At 41.1% G+C, this 17,071-nt stretch overlaps 2 protein-coding genes across 2 annotated transcripts; both read right to left on the bottom strand.

Moving 5' to 3' along the window:
* Window positions 1-1,701: 1,701 nt before the first annotated feature.
* LOC132955709 (growth/differentiation factor 10-like) lies at window positions 1,702-6,370 on the bottom strand. The gene is made up of 3 exons (XM_061028672.1): window positions 6,198-6,370; window positions 4,004-4,896; window positions 1,702-3,144 (listed from the first exon to the last, which is right to left on the bottom strand). The coding sequence occupies exons 1-3, from the start codon at window positions 6,295-6,297 to the stop codon at window positions 2,953-2,955; spliced, it is 1,185 nt and encodes a 394-aa protein (XP_060884655.1). The 5' UTR covers window positions 6,298-6,370; the 3' UTR covers window positions 1,702-2,952.
* Window positions 6,371-10,987: 4,617 nt separating this feature from the next.
* Window positions 10,988-12,768, bottom strand: LOC132955929 (growth/differentiation factor 2-like). Its single transcript, XM_061029020.1, has 2 exons — window positions 12,420-12,768; window positions 10,988-11,388 (listed from the first exon to the last, which is right to left on the bottom strand). The coding sequence occupies exons 1-2, from the start codon at window positions 12,766-12,768 to the stop codon at window positions 10,988-10,990; spliced, it is 750 nt and encodes a 249-aa protein (XP_060885003.1).
* Between the last annotated feature and the right edge of the window lie 4,303 nt (window positions 12,769-17,071).

Here is a 17,071-nt window from a genome sequence, read left to right as displayed (position 1 = left end):
CTTGTATTTCTTTTAAGCGGAGGGATAGCCTATTAGTATGCGCGTTTGCTAATCGAGAGAGGTGCTGTGCGCATTTTACGCACTTGGCACAGCCCCTTTATTTTCAGTTCATTAAATATCCTGACACGACAACAGCATCAGACGAGATGTGACGGTCCTGACCAATAGTTCTACTATTAGCAGGTGTGCTGTTATAGTAGGCTAATAATCCAGGAGTAATAAAACCTGCAGGACAGATTTCGTCCTCATCTGGCAACCATCGGAGATAGGCCAAGAAGGAACCGTATTTACGCCTTCTTATTATCCTGTGATAAGGCAATATGCTGTTTAACTAGCCTACATTAAATATTTGCAAGCAAATTAAAGAGAGGCAACCAACAATAGGATTTAAAGACGGGTAACAAAGCGTGGATCATGGTTAGACCTTCATGTGTCTTTTGGTCTTATAACTTAGAGCTACACATGCCCCCAGAAGTAATAATGAAGACCTACATTTACATGAACACAAAATACTATTTTGGCATTTACTGACATGTGGCTTACAGTATAATGGCACTTATCAGAAGAGTATGAACTTTCGTGAAAATAGGCCTATATTATATTTACTTACTGATTATTTAAAAAAAACTACATTTAGATGTAACTTTGCATTAATAAAATTCTATTCAGTAATTAAGAGCAGTTTTTGGTCTTGTTTTAATAGATGAATTGATCCGGTACAGTCTGATTCTGACAGTTTGCATTAGCCTAATAGTAAGATCGTCAAATAGTTCAAATCTTACCTTTTCCATCCCGGAAGTTGATTGTTTGGATCTTGATGTGATTTAGGGAGTATTCCTTCTCAAGGTGATTAAAATCCGCAGTTGAAGCGTGAATTTTGAAGAAATCGTAGCTGAAAGACTTTCCGTGTCACTTTGAGGTTTTGTTTGTGTTCAAATGATGATTTGATATAAATGATGCACCTGGAGACGAACCATACCGACCATGCCAATCACAATCTACCCAGTGATCGAAAGATTTGTTCAGAAATAGCCTATGCAAAGTTTTAAAGACACAGAAATCTCCATAACAAAATACACCTCACAGGTGATTCATCATCTGCAGCCTTTATTGTTGCCTGAAGTCCAAAAGGAAAACGTTTTTGGGTCATTATTCTTATTATATATGAAGTAGACATTTAGGTCTATGTGTAACTTTTAGCTTGAAGTCATCTGTCCCTGGGTCAAGTTTTAAACATCTACTGCCTTATTTTAAATTTCATAAAAATCCAACAAACTTTAAATAAGAATGGCACATTAATCCATATGTTAGTGAAATGTTTGATCATTTTGAAGGTTAAATAGTATAGGATTGTTCTTCTTTCTGCTCAGTTGGTAGAGTCGGCGTCTCTCTCAACCGGAAGGTCGGGGGTTCGATCCCCATCTCCAGTGCTTGTGCTGTGTGTCCTTGGGCAAGACACTGAACCCCAAGTTGCTCCCAATGCTTCGTTGGCGGCGTATAAATGTGTATGAACGTGATTAGTATACCTCTGATGGAAAATGTACACAGCAGCCTCTGCCATCAGTGAGTGAATGTGTAGGTGTGACCTGCGGTGTAAAAGCGATTTGATTAGTCAGAAGACTAGAAAAGAAATATATATAAGCTCAAGTCCATTTAGTCTATTCAGTGTCCCTTATATATTTCATATATAATATGTCTGAATTTCTCAAAGAATCTATTTTTATTAAATCCAAAAGAATCTCTTAAGATATGTACAATTTGTTTTATTTCCTTACCAGGCTTATTCTATAATCTGTTAAAATACACATCACATACCTTTTCAAGTCCACTTTGAAGCATTCAGTAATAAGATTGGATATATATGTATAATAGATATGTCAATCTATTATTATTATTACAAACTGTACATGTCCACCTTGATAACAGAATAGTTTATACAGGGAGTATTAGAACTGGTCTCCTTCAAAATGTCCCTTTCAACTTTCCCAAAAATGCACAGCAGGGGGCAGCAAAGCACTGTTTTCATAATGAAGTAAAAACAAGCCATGCTGTGCTACATGAAATCTCAGACGATACACTCATTATGTACAAGATATAAACAAATGGTAACTGAAACTTAATTCAAAGGAGATAAAACCTCTCATGCATTACCAACACCCCGCTAAAATAAGGGGGGTGCTCATATTATGACACCTATTAAAACATCACTTATGAATAAGTAGTGTTTAGTTTGCATTAGTAGCTACAGTGTTTACATGACAAGGGTTTAGGATGTAAATGTGCTGCCATAGATCCTCTGTGTTCCTCCAGAGTCTGTGAGTCCACGTAAAGTTCACGAGTCTGCAGGTTAATCCTCAAGGAATGGGCAAAGACAAGAGGCTCCTGAGGTCACACTGTTTCAGAAACTGTCCAACCCAGAAGTTGAGCTTATCAAAAAAAAGAGAGACCAGAAAATCAAATATAAACGTCTGACACGTTAAAAAAGGGTAAAAACACTGTATAAAAGTGAAAATGTGCTGCAAAAAGGATCGAAGAAATGTTCTTGAGTAATCTACAAAGCTGAAGACTTTTGTCCTTAATGTTCAGTTAATCTACATAGCACACATTTACAACCATTACATACACAGGATAGTATTAAGTGCACTTCTTATAAATGCTTTTAGGGAAGGAAAATACACAAAGAAGCACCGTTTGGACAAGAATACATCTATAAGAATAAGTAAGAAAAAACTGAGTCAATGTCCGAACATGCAAAAAATATTCCAAGATCCAGCAAAGAGTTCTCAAACCGAGACTCAAACTGAGTCCATTCCATCAGATTAGTTCATCCTCAGCTCTCCGCATCCCGTCTGTCCTCTTGGAAATGCTGTCCTCATGTGTTGAGTCTAAATATACACGTCCTCCTCGTAATCTTTTAATCTCCTTTGATGAAATGTTCACCCATCTACATCCTTATCGACACGAACAGGTGTCCACAGACATGCCCGGGTAAACCTTTAGCACCTTGTTCCTGTGCGGATCGAGGAAGAGAACGCTGAGCGGGCTCATCTTCTCCGGGACGCAGCACGGTTCAGGGACACCGGGGACGATTCCCACGGCTCTGACGATGCTCTGGATAGTGGCGTGATTGGAAGGACGAACCACCTGCGGTAATGAGGGGAAGTGAAAAGGATTAAATCTTAAAGGTCTTATTATTACAACTGACAAAATCAAGGCAAAATGTCAACAGAGCTTTAAAAGTACTGATTTAAATTTACTCAAAATAAAAAAAGTGACCAAAAGGTTTAAAACTAGACTGAAATACTCGTTCTTGAATGCCTTGCCTTGGACTTTAAAGCCCCCTATGAGGAGTTTTCAACTGGTTCTTAAACTGACTGAAATTAACACTATTAGCAAACGAGCGTATCAGTATGAAGAATGAAACAGAAAAATACATTTCAATTTAATGCCTGTAACTGCTGCCATGGGGTAGGTGCCAGATGAGACATGCTAAAAACATTTTCCACAGCAGACACTCACATTAAGTGGTATGTTTGTCTGTTTAAGGAAAGCAGCAGGAGATATTTTGTCAGAATAAATGACCTACGTGTGCGTATACAAGATAGGATCAATAAAAAGATCGGTGACACCACTTTGTCCACAGAGGGCGCCACAATCAACAAAAAACAAAAGATCCTCACAGGAGCTTTAAATACGCAACAGATAATCACTTTTAATGGTTATGTGGCCCTGATTTGTTAGTTTTTAATCCATGATACACAGAACAAAACCTTCATTTAGTCTAATTTTACAATGAAAGACATAAAGAAAAAAAATGTTTAAATTGTAGTAAAATGAAAAAAAAAAAGCCAGACATATTACAGAACATGCAACTGTATCTTCAGTTGTTTTTCCTAATATAGGTCCTAATGTAAGACAGTTAATTTCACAGATGCTGCACGAGCATGCTCTGTGTTATTTCCTGTTTTATACATTCAAAATGATACGGGTGTATGTGGCCTACCTTAGGAATGGGGAATCCACAGGTCCCCGCGCAGTAGAAGGCATCAAACGACTTTGGTGCCAAAACCCACTCGCTCCAGCCGATGTCAGCGAAGTCCACCCTGAGGTACCTCCTGGCGCACACCCTGGGCTCGCTCCACTGTCTCCTCCGGGCCTTTTTCATCGTCCTCTCATCGAAGCTCAGCACCTGGGGCTTACTCAGGCCCTTGCCGCTGTCCTGACCCGGCCTCCTGACCGATTTGTCTGCTGCTTTGGCTTTGGCAGGGAAATATGTGTTCTGCCACAGCTCGTGGTTCTTCAGGGAGTTGAACTGCACTTCTGGGATGTCGTTGGTTTGGATCTGGAGGTAAAGCTCCCTACGTGTCCTTGAGGCTGAGGCTGAGGCTGAGGTGGGTGCGTCTTCCCCTACAGGTAAAGAGCCATACCGCTGCAGGGACATGGCCACGCTGTTCGGTTCATCTATGGCTCGATCATCGGCGTATATCAAAATGTACGGCAGGTTGGCTGGAGAGAGGCGCTCTTTCTGCTGCACCCGAGCCGCACCAAGCCCCAAATCAAACTCCACCGTGACCACAAGCTCTTTGTTTTCCCTGGCATGTTTCACCAGCACTGTTATATCCCTGCTTTGCCAGGAGCCCTTTTTGAAAGGAGCCAAAGTTATGTTTCCCAGTGGTGTTGCAAAAGCAGAGTTGAGGGATGACCCATGGAAGAGGAGCGTCGGGGAGGAGGGATGCTGGAGGCCGCTGGACGGGTGGCGAGGTCTTCTGAATCGCCATGGTCGCTGGTGATGGCGCGGTCGCTTGTAGAGGTAATGGAAGGAGGCGGATAGGATGAGCTCCGATTCTTGGATGGAGGACAGGTTGAACTGGAACACATCTTTGCCGTGAGAGACTTCTGCGGCGATTGAAAAGAAATCTAAAGTTAAAATGAGACATGAAAAAAACAAAGTTCTCCTGAGAAGCACAGAGTGTTTCATACACTCTTTCATGCGCTTCTTTTTTTTCTATTCATTTTAAAATGGACAGTGATGGTTCAACTATGTCACAGAAGTTTTTTTGAACAGATGACCTGAAGGAGGATCTCTCACTGAAATACACACTAACTTTAAGTAAAGTGTTCCCCTCTCTTCTTCCCTTTATCTTTATGGTTTCATTCTGGCAGAATAACTGACGTGAATAATCACACCTTATTTATGTTCCGCAAAATGTTGCTCAACACATCTGATAAATATACGCAGCAGCAGCATGGAAAACATTAAGTGTGCCACGCTTATGTTCCTGCCTCACGCATAACCAAAAAGCCTCATCCTGGATCACTGTACTCGTGAAGTTGAACCTCCTCGTCTCCCACACTTCCAGCTCCACAGCCTGAAAGACAAACACTGGATCGGTCCAGCAGGTCTGTCGCACACATATGGAAGTGCTTATAGCAGAAAGAGCTCCTCTGAGGCTTTCCTCTGTGCGGCCAGTGTCTGAGTGTGATAATAGGCTCTTGTCTAACACCTAGGCTGTCTCGGCTACCGGGTAACTAACAGGGTTCGGCACTTAATCACTAAATCATGGCCGAGCAGAGAGTTGAAGATGTTAACCCTGAAGGGAAGTGAGAGCTGCAGGGTGATTGACAAAACACCTGCGTTCAGGATGTTTTCCACTAATGAAACAATCAAGATCAGGATATTTGCAACGATATTAAAATGTGAATGAACTTACATTTTTTTTAAAAATAAAATGTGAACTTTCTATTCTTTTCTCTAGTTATGGACCCAATATGGAAGATCTGTGATAAAACGTGCAGTAGGTAAAAACAGAAGTGGAAGATGAATATTACATTTATAAAAACGGAAATGAATCTTGGTTTCAAAAAAGTGTAAACATAAATAAATAAAACGTGCATGTCCTATCATAGGAAAAATAATTGGAGTTAATGAGTGTAATTTAACAATTTTAAAGTAACTTCTGGTAACAAACCCAACACGGTTTCTGTTTAAGTTTACACCTGAAGTAGTGAAATGTGTCTACAGAACAAATGATCATGATTGAGTGGTCTTTTTTTTTTTAGTTCAATTTTTGTGACAAAATACTCGCGATTTTTTTCAACAGAAAGTGATTATAACATATTGTGAAACCATCCAGCAGTTAGCAGGTCTCATTATTTCTTTTTTTGGGACTGGATAAATCGTCACATTGTTCACTCACTTGGGACTGCTTTAAAACTTCTCACGGTGTTCCCGTCCCTCTGGCTCTGCGGCTCTTTCGTGTACTTCTCGTACACTTTGAACATGTTGATGGAGACCATGTCCCGGTGTGCGTTTTCGTGCGTAAAGACGCGCTGCTCCACGGAAAGAGGGGAGTCCGCACAGCTTCTCCGAGATCCTCAGACACTTTCCCCCAGCTCGACTCAAGAATCAGTAACAGATGCAGAGTGTGAAAAAGTCCACTCGCCATGGTTGGGGTTCTTTGTAGTGAATCCATTAAGAAACAAACGTGGATAAATTATTTTTTCCACAAAAATAAGCAAAGCAGCGCTGCCTTCAGTTTCTCGCTTATGGATGCCCACCCACGCTTACAAGTAGTATCCAGGTAATCCGCGTCAGACCCGCGCTCCACGGTTCATGGTCTACAGCTGTTTCCACAATGGGAGGAGACCAGAAGAGGACGCATGCATGAAACTCTGCTGCTGGATGACAGATGATGACGCCTCGGAGCGCACAACCAACGAGAGACACGCAGCCTTTTCGGTCAACTGCTTACAAAGTTTTGCAAAGTTCAGAGCAAACCGTCACGAACCAATCCACTCCACTGAGAGACAGGGGGACTTGAAGAGGTCAGACAATGTGGGATCAAAAGGGGGGTTTAAGCTGCATACTTTAATTAAGAAAATACAAATAAATAAAATATTTTTTTTGCCAAATTTGCAAATTTGCCTTCATTTTATTTTGAAAAATTGAATTTTAAAACAGATCATCAAGCAGTCAAAGTTATTATTCATTATTTTGGTAAGGTCATGGAGAATAAAATCCGTAAAAAATTACAAGCAGCAAGAAAAAGTTTAAAAAATAAAAGACTAATCAAAATAGTTTCATATCATTTTTATAAAATACAGTACAGGCCTATTTCCCCCATTGTTCTTTTCCCCAAAATAAAGATGTAAATGGTATTAGCAGTGAAAATTGTGTCTGTCAGGTGGAGCTATCTGCCTGCAGGAGAGCAACATTCAAACAGATGTAGCTATCTGACTGAAGAAGAAGAAGAAGAAGAAGAAGAAGAAGAAGAAGAAGAAGAAGAAGAAGAACTTTCCTTAAAGAGGTATTTGTTGCTCTTTTTGCACTTGAATTGCACATTTGCACACCTCCACTTTGCACTTTAATAACTTGAATTTCCATTCTGGTATGAGCTCTTGACTGATTTTATTGCACTGTTTTTATTTGGTTTTATATTTTGCTGTGTTGTCTGATTTAAAAAAAAATTCTTTTGGTCCATGTTTTTATGGTGATGTTGTCCTTGTGTTTCTCGTCTTCTGTGTGCTCCTGTTGCAACGCAAATTTCCCCTTTTACAATAAAAAAAACTGAATCTGAATCTGAATCTAAAGACGTCCTCTGCTTTCTGTGCTTCAAATGCTGCACAATAGTTTCCCTGTGTGTGATTGATGGCAGCAGGGTAGAGCCACCACGGGTCAGACGGCTATTAAAATACCGCCTACTGGCCTTGAGGGGATCACAAGGAGCTCTTTGACAACACCGTGTCTTACATCAGAGATAAAGGACTCTGCTGGGACTGGGGTTCTCTTCAGTAAAAACACTGTTGTGTTTAAAGGTCGTGATGCTTCATTGACAGAGCCAGATAACATCTGTCTCCACCCAGGGAGCTTTCAACCTCAGCTTTCACTCAGCATGGGCTTGTCTAATTGGTTTTAATTGGGTAAGGACAACTAAATGTTGCTTTGGTGTTTGTTCTTTTGGAGATGTAACTTTTTTTTGTAAATGGTTTCAGATAAGTTGATGTTAAAGGGGTTAAGATCAGTGCTGTTACACAGACATATGTGTCTAACGGTTCTAAGAAGCAGAAACTTAAAATGATTGATGCATGTGGGCTTGACTCTTCTCACTAGCCAAAGTTTGATTTCCAAAATCTCTCTTAGGATCTGGGCCCCTGAAAGTGGCTTTAAAGTATTAAAACCACAAACCCTCTTAAAGAGGATGACCAGGAGGATTTGATATTGGAGACAGGGTTCATATTTGACCTGATATCAGGAGATACATTTTGAAACCCTCACCATAACCTGTTAGTGGAATTGCCTAAACTGAACCAAGAGACTTGAAAGATTAGTGGAAATTATTGGCAGATGGGGAAACAGATAGGCAGGCAGGCAGATTAAGGATTTAGATTAAAAAAAAAACTCAAAATAAAAAACAAATACCGAGACAGTAGCAAAGCAAACCAGAAAGGATGAACTAACAGCTTAACAAAGGACAAGGTCAGGAATATATGAAGGGAGGCAAAGGAGTGACTGAGCTGTTAGTAGGGAAGGTCAGAAAACCGAGGGGACCCTGACGACCCCCCCTCCCCCCCAGTTCTAGTCTTGTTGCAACCGATCATTTGTCCAGATAATCCTCAAGTGTGTGGTGTTTTTATTTTATTGTTTCTCATCCAGTCGGAGCTTCCTGTAAATTTCAAACATTTTGATATTTGAAGATTGGACTGCCTCCAAATACCCGCAGTAGCCAATGAAATTTTTTTGGAAGTCATGTTTGATCAAGCAAGTTTCTGTGAGATCTCATGCCTGTGGAATCGTCTCTGTGAAACCTGACTATATACGGCAGATGTGTGGTCTGATGGCCTGGCTGAATCATCGAGTGCATTTGGAGGATTACAAAGTTAAAAATTGCTTGAAATTGTCCTCATTAAGATTTAAAATACCAAGATTTAAAATATTATCTAGTGTGTTGCCAGCTAAAGGTAAGGATATAAAATCTGACTTCTTCAACAGGTGTTTGAAGATTATAAAACTTTTTCTGCCCCAAAAGGAAAAGACCTGTACAGTAAACTATATCAACTCCTCTGGCTAAGCAGCTGTCGCCACTGAGCCAAAAAACGTCTTCACCACAGTGATTAGCCGACACCTCGAGTATAATTTAAACACTTATGAGTACTTGTCACACCCAGCAAACCTTCTACTTAATGGCTTTCCTGCTATATGAGAAGTAAAGAAAATGTCAGGGTGGACATTGTAAATGACCAGGCTCATAATTTGTTGAATTGAAAACTGTTTTTCCCAATGAGCATAAATTCTCAATATTCATGAAGTCACCTCATTATGGTGCGTTTGCAGCCAGAGATCAGAGGAGCATGTGAAGGCTCTGCGTCCCACACACGTCAAGCTGGCCAGCAATGCAGCCGCTGAACAAAGTAGAGAGTGTCCAGAGGGAATGGGTGAATGAAGACAAACTCATTATTATTAGGTGTTAAAACCGCGATATTAAAAGTGAACATGAGACTTTATGTTCCATGAGGAGTTTTATTTTATTTATTCTAAGAGAAACTAATTTGGAATAAAGGCTATGTAATATATTTTTTCTGTCTTTGTAGTTGTGCTGAAAATATCACAGCTCATCATATTCTATGTGTGAAGATAGTGAAAGTGAAATTTTCAACATTTTTGGAAAACATTTTTTTTCCATCTTCGCTGAAAGTTGGATGTAAATATCGATGGGCTACCTCTCTCATGCCCATCTTTTGGATAAGAAGCTTAATACGGCTTCATGAACACAATCCACCAACCAACAACTTCACACACATCTTACTTTTAAACCGGTTATACCTCTGGTGTGAAACCACGATCATTACGAAGCTTTAGGTTTGCTGTTTCCTCGGGATCAGCCCACCAGGTATCCAAAAAAAAAACCTTCAGAGGATTTTAGGTCTGTTAGCTCTTTGTTTTGGTAGAAGGTTAGGGCGGGATTGAAAAGCGCAGTGATGCGATTGGCATCTACTTGTTGCTTGATGTGTCTTTGATGTTTTTCTCTGGGAAGCTTTTCCAACTTTGAGTACAGACGACTGCTGTTCATGTTCTGTGTGAAAGACCACTGACTTGGTTTAACCCACTGAATGGGCCAAACTGGGGAGGTTTCACAATCCCAGGTACTCCCCACTTGGTTATGTTTAGGCAACAACTCTTTTTATTTAGCTACTAAAACTACATGCTTAAGAATATGATCATGGTTTAGGTTAAATTACTTAGTGAACATAGTCAGTTGGTTTTACATAAAGTACAAATAGCAACTTCCTGGTTAAAACTCTTGGGTTTGATCTCACCTGTTGTGGGGTAGCTGTGGCTGAGTTGGTAGAGTCGGTTGTTTCTCAACCGGAAGGTCGGGGGTTCAATCCCCAGCACCTGAATGGGAATGGGATTGGCAACCTCCGCCATCAGTGTGTGAATGGGTGTGAGTGTCATGTGGTTTAAAGACAAGAAAAGCACTACACAGGCTCAGGTCCATTTAACATTTACCTGACAGCACTGTAGGGTTAGACTGAGTGCTACTCCACATGGTAAAAAAAGTGCATTCCAGCCTGAATGCTAAACTAATTTAACTATCTGTAGCTTGACTTTAAGTATTTGTGCATGTACCTTTATATTAAACCCTTTTAATTAAAGAATGAAAATAAGCACATTTGACATTCTGTTACATAAAATCAATTCATGCCTTATTATATCTGTTTGTTACATCATATGGGCTTCTTGGCTGTTTAGTCCACTAACAAGCACAGTGTTGTTGACCAGAGAAACTTGAATGGATTCCTATGAACTCTGAGGATCACCAAAGTCGGAAAGTCAGAGAACCAGAGTTTTTTTTTCTGAAATAATGGAAGTACCAGACAAAGAGGCAGGCCAACATTTACATCCTCTATTACATATTCAGACTAATTTGACATTTTTTCATCTCATATGACATCATAGGTGAGTCACATGTCCTCATGCTTCTCTTTCTCAGACAGAGGTGCTCATATTGATGCAGCGTACTCCTTCCTCTCCACTTCTAGGAGTTTTGCAGTCCTTCCTATCAACCACTACATCAAAAACGGTTGCTCCATGGCCAAACTTGATCCAGCTCTGAATGGCTGTAGTAACATCAAAGGTCTCCCATGTGCCCTGCGAGCCTTTCACCTCTTTGCCCACCAGTAGTTGGTTTGTGGATGTGAAATTGTTGTAATCCACTTCATAGACTTTCACTGTGGTCCTGAAACTGTTTGAGTTGACCGTTGACCTGGGCTCCGGGGTGAAGAACAGCTGTAGTTCAGCAGTAGTGATCTTTTCGTGGTTGGGAATGCTGATGTTGAACTGCAGCCTGTGTTTGGACTTTGTGCCATTTGTCACAGAGAGAGTGATATCTGTTGATGAGATACAAAGAGGACAAAGGTTTAAAAAAAAAAGAAATGGCAGTCTGATGTTTGATCTACCTAGCCCCCTTCCTTTCTGTAATGCAGGTTGAATGCCATTGGTGTGCAAGAGCTGATAACAGATCAGCTAAACCAAATGTATTTTTTAAGTGGAAATGTTAGCAAGTTTGGCTTATCAATGCTGCGCAGTAACCTCTAGTGTTCAAAAAATGCCAGTTTTTACAGCATTAATTAATATGTTTACAGCCAGGTTCAGATAACGCAATTGTCTCTATATGCACAGACTGTACAGGGGATGGATTTTTGTATGACTCATCCAGTTTGATTTGATGAAGGATAAGAGTTTTCATAATAAGGCGCGTAGCTCGGCGTGGTGTGAAGGTTTGTCGCGAGGCTGATGACCTGCCTCCCCTATTTTGAAACATCTTTTCCAGCATGGCAACGGCCATTGACGGGCTACCAAAGCCCCCTTCAGTAACCAATGGCTTTGTCCACTTGAATTTACAGTCAATGATAAATACTCACTTTCATTGTGGAAAGTAAGGAAGCCGACATGGATTCACATATTTCAATATTCTCTGTTTTTGCACAATAACAAGTAAACTTTGGTTGTTTTCTCATATCTTGTTTTTGATCTGAGTTTTTTTTATGTTTTCATGAACAAGGATACCGACAATGGTTTTGTCATTCTTGTCTCGATGTTTATTTTCATTCAAATTTTTAGGAGTTTCTCATTTTCATTTTAAGTTTTCCATTTCTTATTTTCCAATTACCCATTGGTAAAAGCAAAGAACTCAACTATGTCTAACATGGATAACATTGGCAAGTGATATAAAAGTGATAGCCTAAACTAAATGGTAAGTGGAAAAGGATTTCCAAATATTTATATCAAGGTTGTGTTAAATAACTGTGATGGCTAAGAAGGTTAAAAGCCGTCATTGGCATGTCAACGTCTCATTAGATTGACAGATGATAATTACACATTGGACCTATGTTCTTCTAAGTGTTACCTCTTCACTTACCTTGCACAGTGAAGCTTCGTATGACATCAGACTGAGGGATTGAGCTGTCAGAAGCGTACTTATTGTAGAGCTCCATCATGAACTGAGGAGGGTAGATCTTGCTTTGCTCCTGAGGAACATCCGACAGGTTGAGTTTCCTTAAAAAGCTCTCCTTCATGCTTCCCAGGAGGTTCGCCATCCTGGCGTCAGTGTCTTCCTCCTCCAGAAGGTCCTGCTCTGACAGCTGAGAGTAGAATTCCTCACCATAGTCACTCTGGATGTCATTATAGAGAGGTTTACATGTGCAGGAGCAGACAGAAACCACCAGACTCAAACACACCTGAAACAGGAATGATCTTGAGCTCTGCATTTTAAAATAGCACTCTTTCTAAGCCACTAATCTGGAACAACATACCCGAAGCCCGAACCAAAGCCAATGTTTCTGGGGACATTGGCCCGAGTCCCGCATGTCTTGGAATTTTTGTCTCACACCCATACAGTCACTCAGTGCTTGATTCATACAGAGTTTCATAAAAATGCATTCAATGGGCTAATTTTAAGGGTTCCTCTCTGTGGAGTCAATCAGTGATGAAAGGGGAAGACAAAATCTACTGGCATGGTTTTTTCTTAAAAATTATGCATCAAACTACTAATATTTTGTAGTTTCAAAGATAGTGCAGTCATGGTAACAAAATCATGCAATCGATAATTCAATTGTGCCAAGTCAAATACTGTTTGAACAGCTTTAGGAAAAGATAAAAATGTAACATATCTTGTAATTGATTATCTTATTACCAGTGATATTGTTGCTCTGTGGGAGGAAAGTACTTTTAAACAAAAGAAAACCTGAAAACTGTACAATAAATATGTGAATCTTTCCCTTATATTTGTCGTATGTAAATAAATCTAGGGTTCTATTTTAATGACTGCTCTGTCAATGTTGTATTCCTCTTTGCTTGAACAGAACTTAATGGTGGGGAGAATGGAATGAGAACATTCTCTAATGTCAATTCAGCACACATTTGGCTGAGCTCTTACTCCAAGATGAGTGTTAACACATTGTTCCTGATGGTTACCCTGACTGCAGTCTATATCATTTCTAATATTTAAAGGCCTTAATTTGCGTCTTAACAAAGTTTTGTATTTGAAGATGTTGGTTACCATGTGATTCTATGTAAATATATAGAGAGCTCTTTTTAAGTTCAAATCATCAAATCATAAAAAATATCAAAACTCATTTGTACAAGAGTTTCTTTTATAAATGTACGTCATTCTCATTTTTTTTTTTTACTTCACCTCTCCTGTAAAGGTATTAGCCAAACAAGGGACATTTTCCAACATCGTCAAAAAGAAGAAGCAGAGGCAAACATATTTTGAATTCAAGTCTTACTTGCTATTTTTATTATGTCATGTCCATATCATAAGGATTAAAATACTTTGGCACTGTTCCACATGTCGAGGCAGTTGGAGGTTGTTGAGGTCGGAGAGGATGATTTGGCCTACAGCTGTGAGAATTTGCAGGTGGGGGTGAAAACTGATAATTGCTGACAGAGGCTCCAGTTAGTGGTAGTGGCTGCTGGTGTTTGGCTGAAGTTTGTGTTTATGACATGAGCTACAACTATTAGTTTCCAGTAATGAAAAAAAGTTGAGGAATGAACAGTATACGCCCCGAACTGCAATGATTTCTGATGTGACCTGCTGCAGGTTGCTGGCAGAGGCTTCAGTTGGAGGCATTTGAAGCAGTTGTCCTGCATATTCCACAGATGAAGGTAGAGGTCGATGTTTTCGGGTTGAGGCTAAAAGTTAGTCAAGGTTGCACGGAGAGGCATTTTGTTTGCAGGTGGAGGAAGAGGCTATACAGATATGCATAAGAGGCGGAAGTTGGTGGCTACTGGCGTTTGCCTGAGGTTGGAGTTTACAAGGCAAGAGCAGTTGTCACCCTTAAACTGCAGGTGGAGCTGGCTGCATGTTGCTGGCGGAGGCTTGAGTTTGAGACCATTTAGGCAACAGTCTTTAACATTGTGCCGAAGGAGACAGTGACTGATGGATGAGTACAAAGGCTGGAGATGGAGATTGACAGATGCTAAAATAAAAAGACAAGATAATGGCTTGGAGTTGGAGGCCTTCACCTCTAAGTGCTAGTCACAAATTGTCACAAACTGAATGAGCTGTAGGCAGCTCAATTTTGATGGCAGAGGCTTCAGTAAGAGGCACTGAAGCCAACTGTCTTTTATGTTGTGAAAGTGGAGATATATACCCATGTTTTCCGGCAGGTGGAGTCGGCAGCTGGAGTTTGTGGCAGAGCAACAGGTGGAGTAACTTAATTTGCTATTGGAGGCTGCAGGTGGGAACACTGGACGCAGATGGCAAAGGCTGTAGTTTGAAGCCACTGGCTGTCGTTGATTGGCCGAGGTTGAAGTCAAAGGCCTGCACGTGTCTGCCTTACACTGCAGGTGGAGGCAGCTTCAGGTCCTGGCAGAGGCTTGAGTTGGAGGTTGGAGATGTAGGCTGAAGATATCGGCTGCAATAGGTGGTGGCAGGTGTTGGTGTGGCAGAGATAAAAGCTAATCGTTGTCTTCAGAAGTTGTAGTTGAAGGTGGTGGCAGCTGGGTTTTGGAAGAGACTTGAGTATGATCCATTGAAGGCAGCAGCCTTTTAAATAGTAATCATGAAGGCAGAGGCGTATGTTATCTGGCAGAAGCTTCAGGTGGAGACATGCAGCTGTCAGACACAATCTGCAGGTGAAGGCTGCTGCTGGTGCTGGAGGAGGGTTGGGGTTGAAGGTATTGGAAGTTTAGACGGCAGGTTGAGGAAGCAGCTGCAGGTTGCTGGCGATGAAAAAGGCTGAGTTAAAGAAACTGCTTGTGGAGGCTACAGGTGGAGACAACAGCTGCTGGTTTAAAGCAGAGGTTAAATATGGAGCCCATGTCTCTTAGAGTTTGACAGGTTGGAGTAAAGGCAAAAAACATGCAGGTGGAGCTAGCTGAAAGTTGCAAGAACATACTGTTTTGGGAACTTAGCAAATGTGCAGTTTGTGGTAGGGGTGATTTCTTGGCAGAGGCTTCTGTTAGTGTTTGGCTTTCAGCAACTTAGAGCAGGGGGAGGCAGCGGACCACATTGCAACTGTCTTTAATACTGTGCAGGACGTAGTCGAGGCTTATGTTTTTGGATGAGCCTTCACTTGAAGTCAGGGCTCTTGGTGTTTGGCAGAGGTTAGACTAGGAGCAAGAAAATGCAGATGACGGTGGCTGCTGGTTCACAACAGTTGCTTGAGATGTAAGGCAGTCGTCTGACATAGAGCACAGGTGGAGGTACAGGTGGATTTTGTTTTCTGTCGGAGGCTGCAGTTAGAGGTGACTGACTGTTGGTGTTTTGCAGATGTTGGAGTAAGAGTCATGGGCTGCAGCTTTCCGAAACATTCTACAGGTGGATTTGGCTAAAGATTCCTGCTGGTGAGAGGTCAGGCTTCAGTTTGAGGAAGGGGCTACAGCTTTAAGCCAAAAATCTGCTGGTGGAGGTAGTTGCAGGTTGCTGGCAGAGGCTTGAGTTTAAAGCTTTTGAGGCAGCTGTCGTTCATATGACACATGTGAGGGTAGAGGATGTTGTTTTCTTGTCGAGGCTGCACGGGAAGGCAGCAACTGAAGATGTTGGCAGAGGCAGCAGATGGAGTCAGCAGCTTGGTTTGCTGTTAGAGGATGCAGATGGAGAAAGATACTACTGATTTGGATCAGATGCTGCAGTTGGAGGTGGGTGCTGCTGGCGTTTTGCAGAGGCTGGAGTATGTCACCCTCGTTCTGCTGGTGAAGGTGGCTGCTGGTTCTCTTGGAGGCAAACGTCTTTAACATTATGCAGGTGGTGGCAGAGGTTGATCTATTTATGCAGAGGCTGGAGATGGAGCTTAAATGATGTTTTCATGTGCAGCAGTTTGGTGGTTATAGTCACTGGCACATGTTGGAAATTGTTGATTTTTTTAGGTTGAAGGCAGGTTGGAAGTTTGACAGGCTGGCTGTTTGGTTTGCAGAAGTTTTGTGGTTGGAGGCAGGAGGGCTAACGGTTGAGGACTATTCAGGTACTAAAAGTTTTTCAGAGTTTTTTTTTACTCCTACTTAAAATGACAATATTTACAGAACTTAAAACTACAATATTTACAGAACTTAAAACTACAATATTTACAGAACTTAAAACTACAATATTTACAGAACTGAAAACTACAATATTTACAAATCTTAACGTATCGACTAATGTAAAGACTTTCATATCAGTTCTTTACTCTCTTTCTTGGTGGAGCCTCAGGCTGTGGTTCCCCACATATATATTCACATTATGGAGGGGAGGATAAACTCCAACCCCGTATGAAACGTCCACATGAACGAGTCCTGTCTCATCCACTGATTCAGTGAACATGGGACGATCCATACGCTCCCACAGCTTCTGCTTCAAACAAGGTCAGAGATCTAGGCTGTAAGGACGTGGACGGCTGCTCTTGAACCTGTGGAGGGGACATATCTTATCATGATTGTGCATATGATTAAAAAACATGACTAATGGGAATATAGATAGTGGCATGTTCCTGATGGTGACATGAACATACCTTAGCATGTCATCCACCACAGCATGGTAGAGCTGCTGGTACTCAGACACTGAATAGTTGTTGATCTTCAGTGGGCTGTTAT

This window comes from Labrus mixtus, chromosome 21 (genome assembly GCF_963584025.1).
Source record: "Labrus mixtus chromosome 21, fLabMix1.1, whole genome shotgun sequence".
NCBI classification, from domain to species: Eukaryota; Metazoa; Chordata; class Actinopteri; order Labriformes; family Labridae; genus Labrus; species Labrus mixtus.
This window is presented reverse-complemented; position numbering and strand designations above follow the sequence as displayed.

Bases quoted from the DNA above. Each gene is read 5' to 3' on its own strand.
- LOC132955709 (XM_061028672.1), bottom strand. From the start codon at position 6,297: ATGGTCTCCATCAACATGTTCAAAGTGTACGAGAAGTACACGAAAGAG. The intron at 4,897-6,197 runs GTGAGTGAACAA...CAATCGCCGCAG, and splicing joins AAGTTTTAAAGCAGTCCCAA to AAGTCTCTCACGGCAAAGAT. The intron at 3,145-4,003 runs GTAGGCCACATA...TCATTACCGCAG, and splicing joins GTGGATTCCCCATTCCTAAG to GTGGTTCGTCCTTCCAATCA.
- LOC132955929 (XM_061029020.1), bottom strand. From the start codon at position 12,768: ATGCAGAGCTCAAGATCATTCCTGTTTCAGGTGTGTTTGAGTCTGGTG. The intron at 11,389-12,419 runs GTAAGTGAAGAG...TCTCATCAACAG, and splicing joins ACGAAGCTTCACTGTGCAAG to ATATCACTCTCTCTGTGACA.